At 41.9% G+C, this 27906-nt stretch overlaps 1 protein-coding gene across 1 annotated transcript in view; it reads right to left on the reverse strand.

The window, feature by feature from the left end:
- The window catches only part of ptch1 (patched 1), an 89466-nt gene that overhangs the window by 33082 nt on the left and 28478 nt on the right, over positions 1-27906 (reverse strand). Inside the window, exons 6-15 of the mRNA XM_041186590.1 lie at positions 25566-25764; positions 24562-24683; positions 21630-21777; positions 20048-20179; positions 13688-13843; positions 9593-9691; positions 8486-8611; positions 5088-5206; positions 3699-4104; positions 638-950 (exon numbers count right to left, since the gene is read on the reverse strand). Coding sequence (XP_041042524.1) covers positions 638-950; positions 3699-4104; positions 5088-5206; positions 8486-8611; positions 9593-9691; positions 13688-13843; positions 20048-20179; positions 21630-21777; positions 24562-24683; positions 25566-25764 — 1820 coding nt within the window. The remainder of the gene's footprint in view (positions 1-637; positions 951-3698; positions 4105-5087; positions 5207-8485; positions 8612-9592; positions 9692-13687; positions 13844-20047; positions 20180-21629; positions 21778-24561; positions 24684-25565; positions 25765-27906) is intronic.

Consider the following 27906-nt stretch of genomic DNA (forward strand, 5'->3'; position numbering starts at 1 on the left):
TGGACTTTCCAGAATGTTTCCAGTAGATGATACCCTAGAAGTGCTTCTCTTGGCACAGAGAACTACTACTGCAAGGCAAATCAGGATATCTATCCCCACCCTACAAACTCTGGCAAACTCGACAGTGGAATTCCTTGGTGGGAGCATCTCAGCACTTATACCATGATATGCCAATCTCTTGCAGATTTTCGATACCCAATATTTTCCAAAAGATTTTGATCAAGGTTCTAAATTACAGATCACGGCCGATCTTTCTGTTCTTGAAAAGGCCTTTGTAATGATTTTACCAAATATAAATGGGAATTGTTAACAAATTGTTATTTTTCCATTTGAACTTCAAGAAATTCCATAACATTATACACCAACAGCAACTTGCATTTACATAGCACTTTTAACATGGTAAAACATCCCAAGGCATTTCACAGAAGCATAGAATTACAAATAAAATACAATGTATAAAATTCAGTTCGGTGTTGCTGTTCAGTATTGAAGAATAGCTAATAAACACACTCTTGCAGAGTAATTCTATTGGTGCTATTTTCAAAATCGAGACAATATCTAGTGTGTGAATAATGTTTTAATTCATGTACCCTCATCTTATAATTTAAAAATAAGATGAAAGGATTGCTGTTCTTACCTTGTAGCCAGTCATGAAAATAGTGCAGCCACATATTTGGAAGTTTCCCATTATCTTCCAACAAAATGAATTTCACATTTCTGAAGCTTTTGTGGAGGTAATACAGCAGGTGTTGAGCATTGGGATAGTCTGTTTCTTGTTTAGTTACAATGTACATATTGTAGAAAGAGAAGTATTTAAACTGTGCTGCAATGAAGTCATATTCTCGGGTATCACGAGGTACAATGTCCGTAAGATCCAGTCCATCTTTGACTGTTGTAGTTCCATAGAGACTGATCCCAAGTAAACCCAAAAAAAGCAATGTGACCACAATCTGTGACATAAAAAAAAGTCAGGTTTAGAACTCAACAAAATTCACAGGCTCAAACATGGAGGGAACTGGGCAAGATTAGTTAAGAAAATACTTAGGGCTGAACTTTCCCCCCACTGTGGAGGGGGGGTGGGGTGGTGGGGGATGATGGGCGGGCGCATAAGGGCCTGCTTTCAATCGGCACCTCCGATTGGGGGTGCGCCGCCATTTCATGTGGGCGGGCCAATTAAGGCCCACCCAACATGATGTCTGCATGGAAGTATTATGCGCTCACTGTGCGGGGATTTGGGGGGGGGTGCGGGGGGGGGGGTGGAATCCCAAATCCTAGAGTGCTGCATCAGGGAAATCGGCTCTAAATGTGAAAAAGACAAAAATAGAAAAATAAAATTTCCCTTACACGTCCCCGCATGTGACAATGTCACATGAGTTGGGACATGTCCTATATTTTCACAAAACCTTTAAATTTTTAAAGCCTGCATGAAACCTCATCCTGCCCATGGATGAGGTTTCATGTTTTTTTGATTTCCCACTGGGGCTCCTGGCCTGCCTGCCAACCTTAAGGTTGGACGGGCAGGTCCTTTAATTACTTAATTGACCCTGTCAATGGCCTCAATTGGCCATTGACAGGTTGGTGGGCCCACAGCTGATTATGCTGCGCTCCTGCCTTCCTGAAAATTTAAATAGCACGTGGTGACGCCAGAAGTTCCCCCCAACGTCACTGCGCGTCATTTTACACATTGACGAGCAGGTCTCGCTCGCCGATGGTAAAATTCTGCCCTTAATGATAGCCCAAGCAAACAATCTAATCATGGATAACTTAGCAACATCTTAATTCATAAGAAATCTAACAAATGATGTTGGCTGATGATGGTGATCAGAGATAATTTTATTATTTTACTGTAGTTACCTACAGTAAATATCTTTATGCCAGATATTAAATATTAAAACTTTGCAATCTGAGCAATGACTTGGCGGAGTGAATTGTCCAATCTCTCATTCTAATGAGAATTAGGCAGGCTCTGCAACTGCAAAGACAAGGTATTGAAATATATCTATGTACATTTGTTGGTTGATCATGTGAAGTATCTGAAGAACAGTAGCTGGTTCTATTTCTCCAAAGGCAATAGGCAAATCTTGGTGATAAGCAACGGCTGAGATGTTTTCTGCAAACAATAGATTTAGTTTCCTTAATTATAATTGGATCGGGCATTTCAGAGATTGATTGTATATCGGGAATGAAAGGCAGATCTTCTATAGAGACTGAGTAAATTATTCAGATCAGGTGACAGGTTGGGGAAAAGGGGAAGGGTTGAATCAGGAGATAGGTATGGACCAAGTGAAGATGTTGGAGGAAAGGAATGAAAATGGAAGCGGCAAAGTGGAAAAGGAAAAGAAGCGAGAAAGAATGAGTAGTGGAGAGGGGAAGAGAAGGGGAAGGGCATTTATAAATGACTGTACTAAAACGTTTTAACTAAAGCTGTGATATTTTTGCTGGTCACATTTTTATGTTCACTTTCATTGATTGCTCAAAATAATTAAAGCTACAATTAATTCCCTTTCAGTAAGGTACAAATTAGAGTTTAATGCAAGGAAAACCACAATACTCTAAAGAACACTAACACGATAGGTCTTTTAATATTGTGAAGGTCAATCATAGCACAATCTAAAGGTGTAATTGTTACTGCATATACACAATGTATCTTTTAAACTGAATTTTGCTATATAAATTGCCCAATGTAGGAGTTTTTCAATACATTTGGAAATTGAACATTGTGACCCACACAGCATTTTTAAAATATATTTGCACCTTGGTGGTCAACTATGTTAAGCATCTCCTGAAGTGGCTCAGAGCCCAACTCTGGCATGACAGTCTCTGCCACATTTTCTGCAAAGGAAGACAGTGGCCTGAGAAGGTGCAGGATTTGTTGGCTTCATGTTTTCTCTGGGCCCTCTTCCCAGCCAGCTGAGCTTTCTGTTTCTCCTCACCTCTTCCAATGCCCATATAGGAAATGAGGGAGGTCACTTGGTCTATACGCCTGCACTGGCCCATTCCCCTGCCCTTTATCCATGCTGTGCTAAGCTTTAATTTTTCAAATATTCATTCATTTCCTTTTTCAAAAGCCATTTTGGATTCTGCTTCAACTATTGTTTCTGTTAGGGCATTTCATGTCCCAACAACGTTGTGTACAAAAAACTCCTAACCTACCCCTTTATTCTTTTGGTAATGATGTTAAATTTATACATATCAGATTAGTGATCCAAAAACCATATGCATTATCAACTTGCTCTCCAAATAAAGATTTGTGTAACTGACCCCCTATATCTTTGCTTTACTCTTCAAAGTGTTACTGTTTACACATATCTCCCCAACCCCTCACTCCTCTCAAAATGTACAGCTTACATTTCACAGTATTAAATTTAATCTGACATCTCTCTATCTAATCTCTTAGTTTGTCTGTCTTCTTGAAATTTCTTACAGTATTGTCTACAATTAAACCTGGTCCTGTTTTTTTGTACTGTCTGTAAGATCTGTCATTATTCCACCAAAGCAGTTGCAGAGCCTGCCTAATTTTGATTAGAATGAGAGGTTGGATGATTCACTCCACCAAGTTGCTGCCCAGGTTGCAAAGTTCAAAATTATCCCTCATATCTACCCAGAAGGTTGAATGCAAATATCCTGCCATGACATTGCTTTAAATATTATTTCAGGTAACAATAAACAAGGTAAAGCAGTTTGATTCTAGTACTCACCTTTGTTGTTGGCTTTAGCAACAGTGGTGCATAATGCTTCTCGGCAAAAGAAGAGAGAGTCCATTTAGTGCAGGGTGGATCTACACAGTTACTATTGGGGTCTGTAAACTGGGAGAGAAGATCCCGTGTTGAACTAGCAGTCTCTGGGCTCTGAGAGCTAAGTGAATCCTGCGTGGTTGGAGTGACTGGCTGAACAGATATCTCAGAGCGAGGCTCAGCAGTTGTATAATAAGCCTGGGTGTGAGGATTGTATTCTGTGCGTAACTGGACAGTAGACTGCATGGTAATTTGGGTTTCGTGGGTAAAATTTTGATTGATGTAAGGTGGCGGTGGTTGGCAAGGATGGTTGTCATTGGTATCTCGATATGCTTGTGACTCAATCTGAATCACTCGGTTGGCACAGGGACTGAAAGAAAAAGAAGAAACATTTGCGTGAAGCAGTGCAAAATTGACACTCACTTTAATCCTCTGAGTGCTCATTGTTGATTCTCATCATTTACATCTTTCATTCTGCATGAGATCCAAAAGATCAACAAATGTGTAAACAAGTCTGACTTTTCCATATGTATCAAAAACTCTTCTGTTCTGACACGAAACTCACTAAAGTGGTCACTGTGGACTGAGATGAGAAAGAAAATAATCCAGTTGGAAAAAACAATGCACAGAACCAAGAGAAAAATCTCCATAATTTGGCTCCTTTTCTTATCTGCAGACCAGCAACATTCCCTTTATAGCCCAAGAACAATGTGAGAAGCATGCAGTAATATACCACCCCATCAGCATTATTGCAACAGGAAGTCTTAGAGGTGCTTACACCTAAAAACCAATACCTCTCACCAAAACTAGATCCTGGGCCATCTGTAATCTCCTGAGGATTTACCATCCATTACTCTGTATCTGCCCACAATGTACAGTGTACACCATGTATGTCTATCTGTTGTAACAAAGACTGACTGCAGACTAAAATCTTAGCTATTACTCTAAATTTCTGATAGCATTACTGAATTTTTTCTTGTGTCAACAAGAAATCCTATTAACTTTTCAGATCAATATTATTTAACAAGTGTTTTGTAAAATGGGATGACAACTTTAAGCATTTAAATATGAATGGAATTAATCAGTTCTACCAAAATCCATGGGAAAATCTGTAATTCTCTTCTACAGACCATAACTTTCTGATTTATCTGTTACTTTTTCAGGGGCCAAGAGAGTTTATTGCTCTTCAAACAATTCTGCTTCTAGTAAATTATCCAGTCAAAAAGAGCCATAAAACTCATTCTTATCCCACTTCTCAAGAAAAGCAGTGCTGCAAAGCTGTGGGGTCTTTTATTCACATACCACAGAACCTTTAGGAGATGTACAAAAGTCAGCTTTTCAGTTGGCCCATACCTAGTAAAACAGCAGAGGATGTCGAGTCTCCTATCTTCCCTGCGGTAGAGGTCCATGCTGAGAATAGCAGGGAAGATGAGTAGAACCATAGCAAAGTTAAATACCACAACAACAGCAGCCTGGAAACGAAAATAAAAGACAGCCCATTTGAGAAAACAGAGACAAAGCAGACTGCGAGGACACATTGCTGAAAGTACGAACACACACGTAACTTATGTTAAGTAATCATAGCACGAAAATTTTTAACATTTGCCTTTTATAATTTAAAGAACAAAGGTCTACTTTAGGGGAAGGGGATTAATTCCCACAACTACTTAACATAAATTAATGAATAACCAATGTTAAATCACAGCCATTTTAAAAAGATTTTTAATTTTTTGACAAAAGTACTTGTTATTTTATATGTAAAATACAATTGTCAATTTTCTAAAAAAAATTCTTACTAAAAAATCTCAATTTTCTTTATTTCTCAGAAGGGTGAAGTATCAGTTTTGTTTTGCCATGTATTGCTCACACATTTATTGTGCTTCACCTAGATCAATGTACCCCTAGCTGTTTGTAACTTATATGGCATTTATCAAAAAGAACAAAGACTGGGATCAACATTCCATGTAGTAATGTGCATTGCACCACAACTAAACAATGGGGACAGCAGTGAAAGGTTAGCACCGGTGAAAACTGCAACACTGGCTCTAAAAATCGGTGATATTTTTTCTTAGCTTGTTGTATAGATTACCTAAAATAAATCTCAGAATCCTGTTTAAAGTCCAGCATTTTCATGGCTTAAATAAGTATAAAAACTATGTTTAGAAAGGCAAAGGTACATATCAAATGTTAATTATAACTCCAGCAAAATTCTTGAATTTTAGGGTTACTATTTGAATTTTGAAACAATTATATTTTGCAGTGATAATTCAAAAAAAAGAGTAAAAGACTTCAAAAATGTTTTCTGAATGAACATACCAACTCTGAAACTGAGTGGAGTTAAGCTTTAAGGACTAAGCAGATCGATTTATGTGTGGTTTCAAGCAAAGAATTTTTTCTTTTTTTTAACAATTCAAATAAATCATACAATTCAACATGCATCATCAATAGTTCATAGCGAAACTGGTTACTTCATGCTAAGGTTAAAGAGAATGAAAGCCTGTGCATGAGGTACACAAAGAGAAGCCAGCATGACTGGTTGGTAGGGGCCCAGTCCAAGGTACATGCTGTATCCGCCATTCCTGGGAGACCACCCAGAGAGAATGAGTGTAATGCATAGCTAGAGGTGATGAGCAGATGATGAGGCCTGTCATCCACAGTTCCCACCTTACTTCTGCTTGCTTGCAACTCTGCTAGATCCTCCCTTTGTTGTTCCTTTCAATACCCAGTTCTAAACTGCTGCAAAAGCTTTTCTTCAGAGTGCAAGGCAGGGGTCTACAAAGGTTAAATAATTGGGGAAGGGGGGCTACGTAGGCCATTCACTGCACTTACACAATCTGCCACAACTGTGCCAAGGGTTTTATTTCTCCTCTTCAATACACTGTAATATGTTTTCCAATGAAATCTATTCATACTATATAAATAAATGTGCATAGATGTATTTAAAAGTACTTCATCCAGTCTTCTTTGCAGGTCTGTGCAAGTTTCACAAAATTACCAACTTAGATCTGATTACCTTAATATGTTTGTCAACTGCGACACCAAAAGCTGATCAAATTTAGATTTGTTACTCGACCAACAATTCAGGAGAAAACTATGCCAAACATTCCAAGCAAAATAACAGGAAGAAAGGAAAGAAGAAACCGTTGACATGCAAGACTGAAAGCAGGCTGCATTTGCAAGAGCTAATCAGGAAACCATTCATTCTCCCTCAGCGGCTGGATTGCTTTACAGATACTGGGCCTCAAAAGACGTGGATACTTTGATAATTATCTCACACTGTCTTAAGGAAAAGGTCAAAGTCAACTCCCTCTTTGAATACATAAATCAATTGGAATTATTTTTTTTAAAGTAAAAAATGTCAAACCAAGCTGAAAAAAAGAGCTCGCTTTCTGTTTTAAATTGCATTCGATGCTAAACTTCTGCTTTGTAAGCCAATCAAACTGATTTGAACAGGTGCTTTGGGAACTCAAACTTATATCACCAAGGGAGTTGGAAGAGTAAGAATTTGCTTCTGCACTTTCTACTTTGATATCCACTTTAAGTAGTTTAGAAAATACACAGTTGTCCAAACGTTTTCTCACCCTCTCCATTTAGAATCAACTATTACTGTAACCACATTGTCACTCTTAGCTTCAAAGTGCTGTCTTTCTGGCAGTATCCAGCCGCTGAAATTATTATCTCAGGTATCAAGAAAAATTACAACCCTTCGTTTCCGCTGGGGAGGTTACAGGTCAAGCAGCATGAAAAATGAGTGGAGACACAGGTTACGAAAAGTAAAATTACTCTTCTGAAATAGTACAGTTTATCTGCACTGCAGAGGTTAGTTGACCTCATAAATTGTCTCCATGTTAAGCTGAAGCAATTATGTCTCCAGTCAGCAATATTGTAAAGGAATACGATCTGCCTTGATTTTATGAATATCAGCTAGCCTGCAGGACTTATCTTTTGATGCTTTTGGAAAAATGCTACTCAAAACAAAAAAAAACTTACTTGTTATCACATGCGGGTTGTACACACATTTAGAATGTGGGTTTTTAATTAGGATCAATGCTAATTAATTAAGCTCCTTGACTGGACTTGATCCATGATGTTTTATTAGCAGTGGATTGTTTTAGAAAAATAATTCTTTTGCAGATTTGTGGAGCAGGAATTTCACTTTAGTGACTGGAAAAATACTACTAGATTATAATTTAAACAGCAGAACTAATTTTAACCTACCTATGTAACAATAAAAGTGAGTGCAGCCTTATATACATACAGCCACAAAGTATTAAATGATTTCATAAGGAATTTCACTTCCAGTGTTTATAGTTCTGGCAAGCAAGGCACCATTATAAATACCATTAAACACTGGCCACCTTCAAACTGCAAAGGATTTACCACAGTTTCATGACAATTGCAGAAATGCACCAGGAGTATTTTTCTCCAACAGCAAGGCTACCACAGTAAGCTGCTGAGTAAAGGCACCTCTGACATTCTCCCTAGTGACAGCTTATGGACAATGGTGTGTATGTCAGCTATATTTCTCCAATCACCCATTAAAAGATAACTAATGGTCCTCATCTTACTACAATAACATTATTGATAAAACAGTAAGACTCACTGAATTGTACACATGTTGTTTTATTAAATCACAATGCATTTATTTACAGAATGTCAGAGTGCGCAATTTATTTTAGATACTCAGTAGCAACAACAGGGGCATACATGATTTTCCAAAAAAATTGACTGAATAGTATTGGTTCACTTACTTGTAAGGAAAATGCTCTTAGAGCAGGGATAGGTATTAAAGCAGCCATGAAGAAGGCAGTCACATTGCTAATGGAGGTGAGGGCCACACTTGCTCCAGTTCTCTTTAGACATTCGCCTGTTCGGTCCTGTGGAGAGGCATAATAGATGTAAGCATATCAAAACAAAATTTATGATGGCTATTCCCATAGACATCAGATAACAAATTGTTGTTTTTGAAGGAACATAGTAAGCTCTTCATTCATAGTAAGCTAGAAACTCTATGCATGCAGTACTCAACTCTCTCCACACTATAAAATAGTTAAATTCTTTAGGTTGATCTAATCATATGTTAAATCTTCTTCTCACAAAATGTGCCACAACCCTATTGTGCTGGAGAAGAATAGTGGGCATTTTTTCATCAAAGCTAAACAATCCCTGTTTTTGATACAACTATTCCTGCATTATCCTCATATTTCAGCTGATGGTATATCTGCAGGGCTTCTAACACAGAGTGACACTCTTTTTTAAAAAAAAGGGTGCAGCAATATAATGCTGGACCACACATTGAGCTAGTCTGTCATTCAAAACCAGAGGGATAATGTTTTTCTACCAAAGGGAACTGTTTACTTTTTGATTTAAAGCACATAAAAGGTCCAGCAGAATGAGACAGTCAAAATGCTTTAAGCTTGCTAACAAAGACACCGGGAACTGAAGAGTCAGTGTATATTGCGTGTGGGGTTTATTGTTGGGGGTGGGGGGGGGGGGGTGGTGTGTGTGTGTGTGTGTGTGTGTGTGTGTGGAATTGGTTGGTGATGGGAAGAAAGTCAACCAAATACGGATTTATTTTAGGTTACTACTTTGTCATTGAACTCCAAAAGCCCACACCTAGGTTACATAGACATGAGCTTTGTTAAAAGTCAATTAAAGATTGGGCGAGTACTTTCTATTCAAACTACCCCGCATCCCCCCCGCCACCCCCCCATCTCCAGTTGCAAATAAATCTAGTTATAAAAATGATGCTTGCTCTGAAATATCAAATATGCTACCCAAAGAGACAATATGAAAAAGAAACAGAATGCAAGAAAGATCATTTGCCAGCTTCCCTGAAATTAAGTTCTTATTCTTACCTCAAATGGAATCTTTTTATTATGTCCTGTTTCACTGAATGCATGTGCCAAAAGGAAAACGTCGTCCACTCCTACACCAAGGGCAAGAAAAGGCAAAACCTGCAGAAAGAGGCATATCAATACAATCTAAATTTAACAAGTATCTTAGATGTGGAATTAAAAATGTTACAATTGAAGCAGTTCTGATGAAGTAACTAATATCACTAGTGCTACATTAGTGTACTGCATAAATGACTGTCACAAAATATTTTTCTTTTGCATTTCATTCCATGAAGTGCTTGCAATGCTTAATTCTGCAAAATCCAACAAAGTTTTCAGGGATCAAGATTCTGATTGGTCTGCTTCACTGGCAGAAGTATGGCAGGGGAGGCTGTATTTGTGCTGATGCTCCAAGCCTTCAGCCCCATCTTGGGACACAATGTGCAGGGACAAAGTCATCAGCATAGACAGAGTAGGCCACTGGCACCTGAGGGTACACCAGTGATCTGACAGCAGATTAGTCAAAAGCCAATCTGCTAGGTCAAAAATCAAAAACATTTAAATCTCTCCACCTCTACTGGAGCCCTTGAATTAAGATTGAGTACTTTTGCTTGGTAAAGGTTTGGTACCTTTTTGAAGGCCTCAAAACCTCACACCAGCTCTTAGCTGTCCAGGAATTCTCCCACTCACGCCCCAATAATAGCGGGGATGGGGGGTTGTTGGACATGGATTGAACATTTTCCCACAGCCTCCCATACCTGAAATATGGGACGGAATCTCAGATGAACCAGGTTCCACCCCATTCTCTGGCCTTCGGTCCGGAGATCCGCTGGGGTTCCTTAATATTTAAGTATTAAGAATAAGTACTTAGAGACATTTCTCTATGCTATAGGTGCTATATAAATGTAAGTTGTTGCTGTAGTAATAGTAGTGACATTAAACTTAATCATTTGAATAAAAGATTAAGGCCATTTATTTCATTAGCACTTAGTCCTGTCTTAGTCCTCAATATAACATTCGTACATTTCGTGGCTCACAAAGTTTAAGATCGGGAAATTAAATGTGTTTAGATTTCAAATTTGGAACTAATTTGCATGAGGATTATGTTTTGAGTCAGCGACTGAACTGTCAGTGCTATATAGTTAAATGAGCAATACACAATTACATCAAGATGTCCAATGCAATCTGAGACTATGATGTATATTTTACTGATGAAACAAAATACATTTCCTTGGTGATAGTCATTCAGGATCACCATAACACCTTGGTCTCTTCCAGAGGTAATCGAAGTACCGCCAAAAGGTCAAAAGAAGCTGTAGTTCATGGCTGACTCAATTTAATTGGAAATCAGCTTCATACAATATTCTTTTGAGTTGTCATGAAAATGGCATGTGTTCAGGTCTAATTTAGGGAGATTACAGACCATGATATGGCTTCCATTGTTTACAGTAGTAAATCTTGCTCCCTTGCTTTGGTGGTGCAACACCAGGCCCATTAACAATTAGATTTACTATTTTGCTCCCAGAATATGGGCGCCCAATTTGCTAGTATAAATGCTGGAACTGGCTCATGGATATTGCTGTCCTGGAATCCAAGTTAAACATGTGTCAGTATAAACATTTTTTCAGTTTAGCACTCAAGATGTCTAAGAAGAGAGAATATAGCAAAGGAAAAAAATGTTACTCCATACTTTTGACAACCAGATAATTTTGACAATGCAAGTTTATTTGTTTTTAATTTTGTCAGTGTTGGATTGTAGCTCAGGTACGTAAATTAAAAATATATGAAATAACATTATTCAAACAGCAAGTTTTATGATCAATAAGTATGAACCTCTGAAAGCATCCCATGTAATTCCTTTTCCTGAAAAAATATTCTTTAAGAGGTTGCAGTTTAAATTTCTCCAGTGAGCTGTTCAAATAATCCAACCGCTGAGTGAAACATTGCAATAAATGTGTTCGGCTGACATTTTTGGGTCACATCCACCATCTCTTGGTATTGGTGACGATTTCAGGGTAGTTTTTAAAACATATTTTACTCAGTGCAAATCTGGGATGATTCCACCTTAAATGTGGTAGCAGCTGGGTAAAACGATGTTTTACCTGTTGGCCACAATGGCTGTTTTTCACACTGTACCATCCCAAACCTACTGTATTAATAATGCTTTCCCGGGAAACACGCCACTTCCATGGCAGGCAGGCTCTCATTCGCCCGCCATGCAACACCTCGCCTCTTCATCACACCGGCCACCATATTTAAAGTCCAACCGCATGCACACCTCTCAGTGCTTCCAAGCCAGAACTGCTGCAGAGAAGACATGGCCCTGAAAGGCAAAAAGACTGCAGCTCCCAGGTTCAATGACATGTCCTTTTGGAAGCAGTGGAGGCTCGCAATTATGTCCACTACCCCTGCTATGGCCGGAGGATGGGCAGCAACATCACTAATACGGCTTGGGAGGTGGTGCCAGTGGTGGTCAGTGCCAATGCCCTGCAAGACAGGACTGCCACCTAGTGCCACTACAGGATGAATGGTCTCTGCCAAGGTAAATCACTCTTCTCATCACTCTCAACTCACACACTCACAAACCCATCACACATCCACGGGGATCTCACACCTCAAGGGACAACACCACTAACTCTCCCCATACCCTCACATCTCCATCAGGCTCATATCCTCTCGAGCTCACGTCCTCATCCCGTCCATGGCTCCGCTCACCACACAAACATTCTATGCAGTGTCATGTCTCGCCCACCACGACTGTCCTTTCACTTTCGATTTGGACAGCATGATCTGGATTCGGTTTTATGTGCAGTCCCCCGTCTTTTCCCTTCCCCAATCACCCTTTTCTGTTCTCCCATCACAGTTGACCCCCTCCCCAGCATCACCTTCTGCCTCCTCTCCGTGACCAACCAGCCACAACCCTTTTCCTTTGGGGATGTGCAGATGGAGGTGCACGTTCCCCTCCTTCCCGAAAATCTCACCCCATCCACAATCACCTCCCCGACTTCCTCCTTCCCAACCCCAGGATCTGTGTCTGCCTCCGAGTCCCAACCAACCACCCTTGCCACCCCTTCTACCATTAAAGTCAAACCCTCAACCTCCCACCCTACTGTCTCACTCTGTTCTCTGTCATTCCCACCATTCCCTCATACCATGCCCACCTTCAGTTCACTCCCCAGGAAACAGTCATAGACCCTCCCTTGCACGTTCATTTGGACATCCATCCCCTACATCCAGATCCCTTCCTTCCCACTCCGACCCCTCCCCACCAGAAACCCTTCCCCCCCTCCAGAACCCTCTGCCACCCCCCCCCACTTAGTCTGTCCCACCTCCTGACTCCCTCAGACACCCTTAATTCTTACGCCACCCTTAGTCCATGCCCTCTCCCAACTCATTCCTCCAGTCTTACCTCTTCCTCCAGTCTAACTTCTTCCTCCAGCCTTACTCCTTCCCCCTTCCGGACTCCCTCAGACACCCTTGCTTCTTCCTCCACTCTTAACCCCTCTCCCTCATCCCCTGGACTCCCTCCCCTCTCCGCACTCCTTCTCTTACACCTATTTCCCCAGTTGCCATTTTCTCCCCCGTTACCCCATCCTCCCCCCCCGTACTCCCTCCACCCCCTCCCAACCTCACCGCCCCTGACACCTTCATTACCCCCTCTCCCAACCTCACCGCCCCCGACACCTTCATTCCCTCCTCCCAACCCTCACCCCTGGCCTCAGTTTTTTTTTGCTAAACATTAGAAAATCAAAACTCAGTTGAGTGTCTACTAATTAGTCAGGCAACAAAATGAATGCACTGTTGCTAGCGATGGGAATTCAGAAAACTCCATTCAGATTCTCTTGACTGACTTTATTGAGGGAGGGAAAGAAATAGCCACCCATTCCCTCCACTTTACTCTTTAAATTGATTATTCATACAGCTCGGAGGAGAAGCCATTACTATATTAATTATAATTTAATCTTAAAACGCCGCAATAATAATGAGACACACAACTGGGAATAAGTTACTCCACTTCTGATGGATATTATAACACAAAGCATTACTTAAATAGTTACAGGACTGAAAAGTTAACTTATTTTATTTTAGTACAAAGTAATTGACTTTATGTTGTACCTGAGTTGTTGCAGCATTAAAGGAAATTCCAATCAAAGAACACAGGCCCAATCCTGCAGCCACGGACAGTGCAACCAACAAGACGCCTGCCAGCCCCACAGCACCCTGGGACTTGGCGGAGTCCCACCGTAACATGGTTAAACAGGCATAGGCAAGCTGCAAGCAGAACAAGGGAGAAGACAAGCATTAAAATTTAATTTTTCCTGATGTTTTCTAAATGAAGAATTACTTAAATATAGCTCAAAATGAAATAAAACAATACATTACTCCCACTCAAACACAAAGGAGCGCTATAAATTATTACAATTTTATGAGAATACAATCAAACCAGTTTGTAGTTGTTGCAAGGTTGTTTGGTGTCTCACAGAGGTCTGGAGGCTTGTCTGATTGAACATAAACCGTTTCATTAAAAACTCATAACTATATACATCTCCAAGGTACATCTCTGCATGGGTGCTGTCTCTGTACTGGCTCGTTCCAGACTCGGCTGCATACAGTCAACCATCATGTGATTCTCTACATCACTATGAGGACGATACAGTTTCCCTAGTACCACATTAACCCGAACACCCATATATTACACCTCCCCCACTCCTTACCCAAATATTTTGACAGTACAATTTTCTTTGCTTCCATGCTCACCTTCCCCCCACCCCACAAGTCTCTGACTTTATAAATTCAGACAGTGTGGATGCTTGACAATTCTTCCATACTTTGTTCTTGTCAAGTTTGGAGGAATGATAGTCTCAGTTGCTTTGTATTGACTTTGTTGGTTTGATGTTGAAATTGTTGTTCGCTGTGTTTCCGTCACTTTGTTGTCTGCATTTGATTTGCTTTTGGTGCTCCTTCGCGTTGCATTTCTCTCTACTAACAACCATGGGTTTGTCCCGTTCCTTCCGAAGGGAATGCTCACTCCGTTCATTCCTAGAGTGGATTTAGAATTTTGTTTTCAGTGGGGGCTGACATGATCTTGCTGGTTGTTGACATTTCAAAAATGGAACCTTCATTTCCATTTGTTACCATGAATGGATAAAAAGAAATCAGAGTCTCCTCGACTTTGTTCTGCTGTCCTTCCATTCTACTGTTCAAGACGGTCTTCATTTCTTCATGTTGCTGAAGGTTTATGTACACCTTTTTCTTTTGATCTTGAAGGACAATCAACTATTCTTTCAACCGTTTGTTTTCTTGTTGACCTCTTGGCAACTAACACTGTGCTTCAATGCTTTGCTTTGTTGCTATTGATAATTCCAACACAGCTTTTTCTGAAGTATTCAGCATCTTTTTAACTCCTCATGTTTTTCCAGGATTATGTATTGATTCTTCAAAGAGTCTTTCAGGGCAGCAACTTCTTTGAGTACCTTAGCTGTCTGCTGTTGTGTCTCGCTGCTCTTCTCATTGAGTTATTCCAACTCAGCTTTGAAACGAACATTTTCCTGTGGAATAGCTTCATTTTCCTTTTTCAGGTTTTGCTGGCTTTTGGGCACTCTCAGATAGCTTTCCTTCATTCACAGCTAGCTGCCCACTCTGCACTGCCACCTGCTGTTTTAGATTAGGTAATGTCAGAATTTTCAAAAGGATATTTTTTTCAGCCTTTCACATGGTTCTCTGCCTCTCTGCTACCATCGTGTGGTTTGCTTGGGCATTGTCTTTTTCCCTTTTGTTGCTTTCTTTGGGTTGCTCTATCCCCCTTTTCAAGCTCTGTACGCTCCACAACTTGAAGATTAAAAAACTTAAAGTTTAAAACACTTGTCAAAGAACTTTAATAGCTCATCAAAACTGGTTGAGGATTCATCAATGCCTTGCATTAGGATTATGTCATCAATACACCAAACCAGTATAAAACATGTTAACTTGTACTATTTCTACTTCTACTTTCTTGCTTAATACTGATGTACTCCTGTAATCTAAAAAATTTCTTCTCCATGATGCCCAATTTTGGGTCTGGTTTGGCTGTTGCATCAGTTCAATTGATCTGCTGGTTTTCATTTACTATCCATGGCTATTTTTCATAACCTCTTTAAGATGGCTCTGCAGTTGCTTCTTATTTTGCTCTTTGCTCTTCCTGCACTGGTTGGGTTTTGGTGGGCTCCCATTGCGCTGACGGGGCTGTTTTTTTAACCTTATGCTCTCTGTGGGAAACCTTCAAAACAGCTTGTTTGGCCCAGCTACTTGCTTTTTTAAGCCTGGGGATCAAAGAGAAGATGAATTTCTGCTCGGTCTACTGTTTTAAAAACTTTTTTTTCCCATTTAGTTGAGCTTGGCCGCCATGTGTAATGGCGCCGGCTGTGGACCCATTGCTGCAGCTTTCCTGCAGCTGCATTCTGGAATGCTAGTGCTGATCATGATAGCTGAATTATAGCTGCTATTTTAAAAGGGTAATCTCATTTGTTTCCTGAAATTTGCTCTCTTCTTTTTGATTTGGCTAGGTCCTATGACAATCCGTTCCCTCAGGTTCTTCTTTTCATTTGCACAATGGATTATTCTTCTGACTTTCAGCATTGTTTCTTTTTTTTTTAAATTTTGCTCAGCCTTTTCTTTATTCATTTATGGGAATGTGGGTTTCGCTGGCTGGGCCAGCATTTATTGTTCATCTCTAGTTGTCTTTGAGAAGGTGGTGGTGAGCTGCCTTCTTGAACCACTGCAGTCCATGTGGTGTGGGTACGCCCAAGGTGCTGTTAGGAAGGGAGTTCCAGGATTTTGACCCAGCAACAGTGAAGGAACGGCAATATATTTCCAAGTCAGGATGGCGAGTGACTTGAGGGGAACTTCCAGGTGGTAGTGTTCCCATCTATCTGCTGCCCTTGTCCTTCTAGATGGCAGTGGCGTGTGTTTGGAAGATGCTGTTGTAGGAGGTTGGTGAATTCTGGCACACTACTGCTTCTGTGCGTTGGTGGTAGAGGGAGTGAATGTTGTGGATGTGGTGCCAATCAAGCAGGCTGCTTTGCCCTGGACGGTGTCAAGCTTCTTGAGTGTTGTGGGAGCTGCACTCATCCAGGCATGTGGGGAGTATTCCATCACACTCCTGACTTGTGCCTTGTAGATGGTGGACAGGTTTTGGGGAGTCAGGAGGTGGGTTACTCATCGCACGATTCCTAGCCTCTGACCTGGTCTTGTAGCCACAGTATTTATATGGCTAGTCCAGTTCAGTTTCTGATCAACGGTACCCCAAGGATGTTGATAGTGGGGGATTGAGTGATGGTAATGCCATTGAACATCAAGGGATGATGGTTGGATTCCCTCTTGTTGGAGAAGGTCATTGCCTGACATGTGTGTGGCGCGAATGTTACTTGCCACTTGTCAGCCCAAGCCTGGATATTGTCCAGGTCTTGTTGCTTTTGGACATGTACTGCTTCAGTATCTCAGGAATCACGAATAGTGAACATTGTGCAATCATTAGCAAGCATCCCCACTTCTGACCTTATGATGGAAGGAAGGTCATTAATGAAGCAGCTAAAGATGGTTGGGCCAAGGGCACTACCCTGAGAAACTCCTGCAGTGATGTCCTGGAGCTGAGATGATTGACCTCCAACAACCACAACCATCTTCCTTTGTGCTAGGTATGACTCCAACCAGCGGAGTATTTTCCGCCCAATTCCCATTGAGTCCAGTTTTGCCAGGGCTCCTTGATGCCACACTCTGCCAAATGCTGCCTTGATGTCAAGGGCAGTCACTCTCGCCTCACCTCAGGAGTTCAGCTCTTTGTCCGTGTGTGAACCAAGGCTGTAATGAGGTCAGGGGCTGAGTGGCCCTGAAGAACCCAAACTGGGCATCAGTGAGCAGGTTATTGCTAAGCAAGTGCCGCTTGATAGCACAGTTGATGACCCCTTCCATTACTTTACTGATGATGGAGAGTAGACTGATGGGGTGGTCATTGGCCGGGTTGGATTTGTCTTGCCTGTTGTGTACAGGACATACCTGGGCAATTTTCCACATAGCTGGGTAGATGCTAGTGTTGTAGCTGCACTGGAACAGTTTGACCAGGGGCACGGCAAATTCTGGAGCACAAGTCTTCAGTAATATTGCTGGAATATTGTCAGGGCCCACAGCCTTTGCAGTATCCAGTGCCTTCAGCTGTTCCTTGATATCAGATGGAGTGAATCGAATCGCTGAACGCTGGCATCCGTGGTGCTGGGGACTTCCGGAGGAGGCCGCGATGGATCATCCAATTGGCACTTCTGGCTGAAGACTGTAGTAAACGCTTCAGCCTTATCTCTTGCACTGATGTGCTGGGCTCCTCCATCATTGAGGTTAGGGATATTTGTGGAACCTCCTCCTTCACTGAGTTGTTTAATTGTCCACCACCATTCACAACTGGATGTGGCAGGACTGCAGAGCTTAGATCTGATCCTTTGGTTGTGGGATCACTTAGCCCTGTCTATCATTTGCTGCTTATGTTCTTTGGCACGCAAGTAGTCCTGTTTTACAGCTTCACCAGGTTGACACCTCATTTTTAGGTATGCCAGGTGCTGCTCCTGGCATGCCCTCCTGCACTCTTCATTGAACCAGGGTTGACCCCCTGGCTTGATAGTAATGGTAGAGTGGGGGATATGCTGGGCCATGAGGTTACAGATTGTGTTCGAGTGCATTTTTGCTGCTGTTGATGGCCCACAGTGCCTCATAGATGCCCATTCTTGAGTTGCTAGATCTGTTTGAAATCTATCCCATTTAGCATGGTAGTAGTGCCACAAAACATGATGGACCATATCCTCAATGTGAAGGCCGAACTTCATCTCCACAATGACTGTGCGGTGGTCACTCCTACCAATACTGTCATGGACAGATGCATCTGCAGCAGGTAGGTTGGTGAGGATGAGGTCAAGTATGTTTTTCCCCCTTGTTGGTTCCCTCACCACCTGCCGCAGATCCAGTCTAGCAGCTATGTCCTTTAGGATTCGGCCAGCTCGGTCAGTAGTGGTGCTACCAAACCACTCTTGGTGATGGACATTGAAGTCCCCACCCAGAGTACATTCTGCGCTCTTGCCACCCTCAGTGCTTCCTCCTAGCGGTGTTTAACACGGAGGAGCACTGATTCATCAGCTGGAGGAGGGCAGTACGTGGTAATCAGCAGGAGTTTCCTTGCCCAAGTTTGAACTGATGCCACAAGACTTCATGGGGTCTGGAGTCGATGTTGAGGACTCCCAAGGCAAATCCCTCCCAACTATATACCACTGCGCCGCCACCTCTGATGGACCTGTCCAGCCGGTGGGACAGGACATACCCAGGGATGGTGATGGTGGTGTCTGGGATATTATCCGAAAGTCATGATCCCGTGAGGATGACTATGTCAGGCTGTTGCTTCTGTGAGACAGCTCTCCCAATTTTGGCACTAGCCCCCAGATGTTAGTAAGGAGGACTTTGCAGGGCTGACAGGGCTGAGATTGTCTTTGTCGTTTCCGGTGCCTAGGTCGATGCCAGATCTGTGGGTATGTCAGACCAGGTAAAGATGACAAATTTCCTTCCCTAAAGGACATTAGTAAACCAGGTGGCTTTTTACAACAAACGACAATGGTTCCATGGTCATCATCGGACTTTTAATCCTAGATTTTTTATTGAATTCAAATTCCACCCGTTGCCTTGGCGGGATTCGTACCCAGGTCCCCAGAGCATTACCCTGGGTCTCTGGAATACTAGTCCAGTGACAATACCACTACACCACCGCCTCCCCGTTTGCGATTCAGCTAGGTCCTATGACTCTGCCTCTGCGTTCAATCAGGTCCAACTTTTCATCTGTAGTGGATTCTTCTGCTTTTTATCCTTTTTTGAATTTTGTTTAGCCTTTTGTGATCTAGCTAGGTCCCTTGACTCTGTGATTGATCAGAGCTCCAATGGAGCTCCATATGCTCTAATGGAGTCCTTCAGCCTCCACCTCTGCATTGGAGCTTTTCGTTTTTAGGCGATCTCCACATGTGTCTTCGATTTATGCATTCTTTACTCAGGCCAGGCTTCAGTTTCTTTAGCTTTTCATGCTTCGAGATTCTGGGTTCCTTCTCCAGGACTTCAGGGTCTATCCTTCACTGCCACCATGTTGTAAGGTTTTTTGGTGTCTCACTAAGAGGTCTGGAGGCTTATTTGGTTGAACATAAATCATTTATTAGTTATCTATAACTATATATATCCCAAAAGTACAGCCCTGCATGGGTGCTGTCTCCACACTAGCTCCTTCCAGACTCTACTATACACAGTCTACCATCATGTGACTCTCTACATCAATATGTACTGTTTCCCCAGTCCCACATTAACTTACTCTGCCAAATGCCTTTATGCTACAGTAACTAACAGCTTCCCTAATATTTTTCATTGTTAGAAGTACTGATGCTATTATTTCCATAGCTGCAATCTCTGATACACAGAATGACGTACCATTAGAAGATAGCCACCAGCCACACGTATAACACTGACATTGGAAAATGACTTGAGGATGTCCTCTAGGGTAGTAGTAGAGAATGAAAGAACCTTCTGGGTTGAATTCTGTGCAACACTTTGATGGACAACCTGCCGAAAATGTTATAAAAAAGAACTTTAAAAGGAGATACTCATTTGGTTGCCAACAAGCATTTTCAGTAAAAATTGTATCCAAATTCTTTAGTTTTCTTAAAATAGTTGCAACAAATGATTAAAAAATGACCAGATCAGTTAATAATTAATCAATTAGGTATAAAGATTCAAAGCCTCCATATAATCTTTGCATTAATTTTGAAATTTGCCTAAGGTCCACAGCAACATTAGAAAATGAGATAAGCTATTTCATGCTCGTCATCTTACTTGAACTGCATTTCTGATTTACAGACATTTAATGAACCTCCTATTCTGCTTATATGTAAAAGTCTTTGTTACTTGCACCCCCTGCCCCCCGTCCACCACCACCGCCCCCCCCCCCCCCCCCCCCCCCCCCCCCCCCCCCCCCACCTTCCTCCATTGACAGTAAAAGTCACCGCTTAGGCAATTCATCAGGTTCTTCTTCATTCAAACAAAAAAGAAATATTCTGGGCTTCTCATTCATGCTTCATTGGCTGGCCAGCACACAGGGTCACAGGCTGCTTTAAAAAGGTCACTGCCCGGGAAACAAATGCCAGATGATGTCACATGACCCTACCAATGGGACTGCAGCTGTGAGCAGATTCTGTGCCTAGCTAATGTTTTCCAGACACCTTTTTTAATAAACAGAGTAACAATCACAGTGGGTGACTGTTGCTCACTTCAGTGTAGGCTTTGTTTGTTTCTATATTATGTTTGTAAATGCAGCTGAAAACAAATGTTATTCTCAGTTTGGTTGAAATATTAACACAACATTTGTTTGGATTAAAAGTACAATCTCCACAGGTAGTATTCCAAAAAAAAAGCAATACCAATGATTCTGAATCCCAACAGGTTTATCTCAAATCAGGCACTGCATAGCATAGATTTTTTTTGTAGACTGTGCAAGCAAAAAGAGACAGAAGCAGGCTTCACTGCAGGAAGCCAAATCTGGAAGCTAAATAGACCATTCAACAGACACATCCTTCCTATTACACATAGCCTTATATGCAAAGTTTTCTAAACATTGAAATACAACTTATCGTATTTCCAACTCTAAAGTTAAAATGAAAAAACAAATGCACAAAAACTTACAATGCTAATGGGATTTTATTTATTCAGAATAAGTTAAATTATCAAATGATGGTTTGTAAAATAGCTGGAAAACTTGAAGGTCTCTGAAAATGTTTCAAAGCACTTCACCCACAATTTACTACCTTGAAGTGCAGTGACTGTTGTTATGTAGGGCAAATACAGCAGTCATTCTGCATACAGGACGATCCCACAAACAGATGGATGGCTACAATGTTGTAAAGTGAATATTGTGGTAGCTAACTCTTTCCTTAGGTTCTAAAATATTATTTACTGTATGTCCTGATCCAATGTATTGGTCTCACCAAAAGCATTTTTAATTTACTTTTCATTTTACCTCAACATATTTCCTTTGCCAGGCCTCTAGAATGGCTGCAGCTTTGTCCGGATTCCAGTTGATATCCGAAACGTAGTAATAATCCTTGAAGTGCTCATACATCTGCTTGGGGGTCATTAACTGAAACATGGTCTGGAAAGCCCGGGCACTGAACAGAGGCACAGAAAGATGGGGGTTGGGAAAAAATAAACATCATCAGGAAGAGAACTCAGTTTACAAAGTCATAAATGAAATGCTCATGATCTCTTAGCTACTTCTTTCACCCTTTAAAAATTTGACTTTTATTAAGCTGGAATGCTGTTTAAGTGAATGAACTTGTGAACAAACATACAACATGCCTGTCCCTAGTTTGTCTTAGAAGCAGGATAGAAAACATGAGTATTTTTGCTTCGAAGGAGGCCTATTTTATTGATTAGTTCATTAGGTTTTGTATTGTACAGAGTAAAGTTGAACACCACTTGAAACCAGGTTGGAAACCTTTTTTGGGATGAGAATTTCTTTTTCTTTTTCTCTGCTTACTTCCCTCATGATCTGTTTATGAAGAGGCAATGTCCTCAAGGAAGCCAGAACTGTGACTTCATGATTGTTATCAATGGCAGTCTTATCATGGTACTCAGATAAAAAAAATGTAATTCAAGCAGGCCTAAAATGGAAAATATCATTCTCCCATCACTTCCAAAACAAAACACCTCCCCTCTGCCTAAAGAAGTATATGAGTAGAGATAATGGACAACTCCCCTTTTCAGTTTAATAAAACAACTCCCCAAATGATAGCTCAGTAGCTTTATATAACACATTGAGCCAGACTAAAACACTGGTCCACACTAAAAGATTATAAATAAACATGTTAGTTTAGATTATATATTTACTTAAAAATACATTTAAATATCGCTATTTTTGCACTCCCATAATGGATTCTCCTGTCACTTTGACAGATGAGTGTTCAGCAATAAAAAACCTAGTTTACAGTCAAGGTTAATGTTGCCTCATGTGTGACATTAGACCAAGTCTAGATTTGGATAATCAATTGCAAATACTGCTTATGAAGTCAGTGGTGGAGGGATGGATGGAGGCAGTGGCTTTGTGCCATGCTTGCTTGCCCTTAAGGCACTTGACTCTGTTCTCCCCAAATGTTGAAATTGCTTTATGGTGGAGACTACTCCATTTGAGCCTGTCCAAGGTTGTTTCTCCCCACATGTTGGGATCCAGCTTGCAGGCTCTGAGATTAGCTTTCAGATTGTCTTTATATATAAGTTTGGGTTGTCCTCTGGTGCAGATTCCCATGCTCAGCTGGCTGTACAGTACTGCCTTTAGTATGTGGGAATCCTTCATTCGGACCACCTGACCAACCCAGCGATGCTGAGCTTTGGTGAGCATGCCCTCAATGCCAGACATGCAGCACTTTGCAAGGACCTTGGTGTTGGGGATTTTGTCCTGCCACCTGATGTTGCAAATAGATCTCAGACAGTGGAGAGTCCAGTTGCTTTATGTGATGCCGGTAGGTTGTCCAAGTGTCGCACCCATAAAGAAGTGATACAACACCACAGCCTGGTAGCCTTTGATCTTTGTTTGGAGACAAACTCCATGCTCTTTTCAAAGTCTGTGAGTGAGCCTGCCAAACGTTCGCTTGATTTTGCCAGGTGATGGTTGATTTTGTCATCTAGTGTAGTGTTATTGGAAAGGATACTCCCAAGATAGCAAAACTTCTGTCCTGACCGGAGGGGTGTGTTGCTGATAGTGATTGTGGGGTCTTGGAGTGTGTGACCAGGGATAGGTCGATACAAGATCTCTGACATCTCTAGCACTTCCATACGTAACAGGAAATGTGGTCATTTTTGAAAACAAATCATTTAAATATCTGTGTCTTTACAAAAAGAGTTGTTCTTCCTAAGACAAAATCCCTCTTTGGTGTACAAAAAGTCAGCAGTTCAAGCTATTAAGACTTTTCACTTTTAACAAACACAGTCTACTTGGAGAGTTTCCCCTTCCCAGGTGATTGCTCAGTGAATATTTACAACATATAGGGCATGATTTTCATGTGGTTTCTGAACCCCACTGTTAGACTTAAAGAGGGATCCAAAGCCTGCGCTGGACAGCTGGCAAGAACCCCATGTCGTCTGTATTGGCCAGCGGTAGGCCTTCCCTGGGATCAAAGGCCCTGGGGTCGGAAATCACCCCGAGCACCCCTCCCAGCACCTCTGAGAGCTGCTGGCTGATCAGAGGCCAACATTTCCGTCAGCACCACTGGGGGTAGCTGCCAGTAATGCACATTAGAGGCCCAGAATATGCGAGGGACCCAGGATAGGACGGGGGTCAGGGGAGGGGACCATGGGACAGAGGGGGCAGGGGTGACTCCCAACACTCTCCCCCACTTAACGGTGCCAGTCCACTCAATCAGGCACTGAGTGCCTTTGAACGAGGAAACCATTTCCCCCTACATCCCATTCCCCCCAGGAAGGGTTTTCATTTTGCACCCGCTGCTGGTATCAGGATAAGGCCCTTAAGTGGACATTAATTATCCACTTAAGGGCCTTAACTGCCATCGGAGTGGGAAGGCCGCCACAAGCCTTCTGGATCTGAACTTAATTGGGGCAAAGCTGGGAAGGCAGTGTGGTCCCCAACTTCACCCTCATGCCAATTAATTGCACTCTCCGTCCTCAGACTCCAAACTTGCCTTGTGGGGAGGATATTAAATTCCACCTACTTTGTACGAAACAGTCACTCAAATTGATTTTCCCAAGAGCGTCCACCCACCTCCATAACCGACTCCTGTGGGGGCTCAAAACCAGGCCCATTGTGTGGCCTTGACCAAAAGATCCTTAGTTAGGTTTCAGTGCTGCGTATTTCTGTTTCCTGATTGCTGTGCACTAAGTGAAACTATAACTTGGGTTGTGCAAATTGATTTCAGTTCCAATCTAGTTTGATTGTTTACCTGTGTAGTTTTCCGCTGTTGTTCTTTGTGGTACCTCCTAAAATTAGCTCCTCTTGCCAATGCATGTACTTTTTGGACAGTCCCTGGCAACCACCACTTAACACTCGGGCAATATCAAGAGGCTGAAAATATAGTAAAGTATCATTAGACAACTGAATACCATATAATTACAAACAGTAACAAGAGGATTCATTATTTTCCACATTTTTCAATTTACAATTCAGATACACTTGTAATTAACACATGGGCCAGAATATTTACCTTGTAGGGCTGGCTTGGTGGGGGTGGCCAGGAAGCTGACCGCTGCCCGTGATTGGCTCCGCACCACGATTTCACATGGGAGGGCCAATTGAGGCCCGTCCCGCATGAATCATGAGCAGCAGCGCTGAGTGCTGCCGGTGTGGGTGGGGGTGGGGGGAGGAGGGAGAACCGGGCCTAGCATGCAGTTTGCACATATGCGCAAAAGAGCGCTTCAAATCTCCCCGAGGCAAGGAGCTGCTTCAAGGTGATTGAAGTGTTTTAAAAAAAAAATTAATATAGACAGTAAAAAATTAATAAAACATGCCCCCACTCATGTGACTCTGTCACATGAGATGGGACATGTTTTTAATTCCAAAATAAAGTTTAATTTAATGTGTATTAGCTTTAGGAAACCTCATCCTGTTAGGTTGGACAGGCAGATTAATTTCAAGTTAGAGGTTATTAATGGCCTTAATAGGCCTTTTAATTATCAGCGGGCGTGCAGCCGACTTCAGTGCACGCCCGTAGAACGAAACATCACGAGACTGCGTGGTGATGTCGGGACGCACGCCCAATGTCATCACATGTCATTTCACACTCGGGCGTGTCGGGCACACGCCTACGCACCCAATGTGATATTCTGGCCGTGGAAGAAATGATAATTAAGGCAAATTGTCTATGTCAATGTTTCACAATGAAAGTTCAGTAATAATTACTATGGTATGAATCCCAATTTAGGTAGAAGGTCTACATTTATTACTTACTGTTGTTGAGTTTTTATTAGGGGCAGTATGTGGACACTCTGGATCTGCAGGGTTCAGGCATGGGCGATCCATGTAACCATGTCCAACCCCAGCCTTGTTCAGCATCTCCTCCCAACCATCCACCTCATACTTTAGGTTCTTCAACTCATCCAGGAATTCTAAGGGGTCAAGATTTGTCCACTGCAACTGCAGTTTGCCTCTGTCAAGAAATAGATACAGTCTTCAATTAAAAAAATTACATCTAAAAGTGTTACTACAGATGGGAGCTGCATTATGAGCTTAGTTGCATTATGAACTAATTGATTTCTGCCGGGGCTGCTATCCCTATTAAAGAGGCTGCCTACCCCTGGGAGCTGTTGGCCAATCGCTGGGGAGGGTGGGGGAGGGGGGGTGGTGGTGGTGGTGGTGGTGCTATGTGTGTGTGTGTGCGCGCGCGCGCGCGCATGTGCAAGCAGCTCTACAGCCTCACCAGCACCACTAAGAGCTGTGGCCACTGCTGGAACTGCACCTAGATGAGGATGCCACAGAAGGATGGTATCCTGCCACCAGGTACGTGGAGTTGGGGGGCACCAGGACCTATCACACAGGCTGTGGCGAGAGGGGTGTGGGGGGCTGGTGGAAGCTTGATGAGGGCAGGTGCAGCCATAGCCATGGGAGCAGCTATTTCTGCCAGAGAACCCTTCCCTGGGCCAATCAGTGCCCAAATAGGAGAGCCCACCCTCATCCATTGAACCCACTAGGGGACCACCAGGGTTTATCTCGCAGGTTTCCCATGAGGCAGAGGGCCTGCCCGGCACTGCTAAAATGCCAGTGGTAGGAAGAGGTCCTTAATTTGTTTAATTGGTCTCTGGGTGGGAAGATCATCAACCACCTTCTCCACCAATAGCAAGATAACATGGCAACAGAATGATGATAGGTTCTCTCCCACCACTCCCGTGTCCCCCCTCTCATCTTCCCTTGCCATTTTTGGGCACCCAGCTGCCAAGCTAATAAAATCTAGCCTGCTGGCATAGACCTTTTGTGCCAAATGACCTCTTTCTGTGCTACAAATTCTATGTAATGAAATATTCATATAGTTTGTTCATTAGAATACTACATGGCATCAAATTTTCACATACTATATTGCATATAGTCATATCACTCTGTGGGCAAGATTTTTATGTTAAGAGAGGGTAGCAAGGTTACTGCTGAAATCAAATCTATGTTTTCTCTTTGCCATGAACAAAAGCAAAGTTAAAATGTTCAACTTTTGTTTCAGCCATTTTTGTAGGCCGCCCTGTGAACATCTTATTTCCTCACTGTGCCCTACTGATAGCTCCATAACTAGAGAAAGGAAGAAAATCAAAAGCATGGTAACATTGCTGCTGTAAGCAAGCGAAAAATCATGGGTAAATTTTCATCTTTAGCATTCCCCAAATGGGCTTACCACACCAGAAGCATATATTGCGAAACTGGTGCACAGATTTTTCATGGGGATAGATTATGACTTCCACTGCCAGACAGAAAGCTAGTGGTACCATATTGAATGCCCATTATACTCCCAACTCAATTTTTCTTCTCATTGAAATGGAAAGGAAAACTCGTTGTGCTGTATAATGGGTGGTCAATTCACAATATTGTGTTCATCAGCCTAACAGTGAAACTTAATATCTTCCCCACCAACTTCTGCTATATCAGCAAGAAATTTAGCTTTGTGTTTTCTATCAATCTCATTGAAATTCGACATGTATAAGCTCTGTGAACTGCTATCATAAAACTTTACGAAGATATAGAATGATACTCAAAAAATTCACCACATAAAATCTCTTAATTCAATTCATTCTTGAAAAATAAAATTAACATTTTAATTTTGTGTTAAACTCAAAATTATAACCTTGTGCTAAAATTCATCAGTGCACAATGGGTCAAAATGAATTTTTTGGGAAGGCTCAGTGATGTTGAGGGTTTGCATGCTAATAGTCAGTGCTGCATCAAGTAGGAGGCTGAAAGAATTCCCAGTAGAAAGAATAGAAATTCAGAGGGAAGGACATACCTAGGTGATCTCTAGCACCTCCTGGCGGCTACCAACAGCATTGGAGAGCTGTGAGCCTACCCTACATTGGTATCAGGCTGAATAGGCAAAAAGAATAAAGCCCAAAAATTAAAGTAATAACTTGCTCACAAAAATAAAGGACTTTCAGAATGGGGCTAAAATAAGTATTTATATGTGCAGACATTGAAGTGGAATAAAAAAATCCTATCATATTGTCTAAGTTTATTCAAATTGGAAATGAGTGAACAACAAATGTTGGTTTCTCTCCACCACCAAAAATGTGAATACTCCTCTTTCCCTGGATAGTTA

This window comes from Carcharodon carcharias, chromosome 4 (genome assembly GCF_017639515.1).
Source record: "Carcharodon carcharias isolate sCarCar2 chromosome 4, sCarCar2.pri, whole genome shotgun sequence".
Lineage (NCBI taxonomy): Eukaryota > Metazoa > Chordata > Chondrichthyes > Lamniformes > Lamnidae > Carcharodon > Carcharodon carcharias.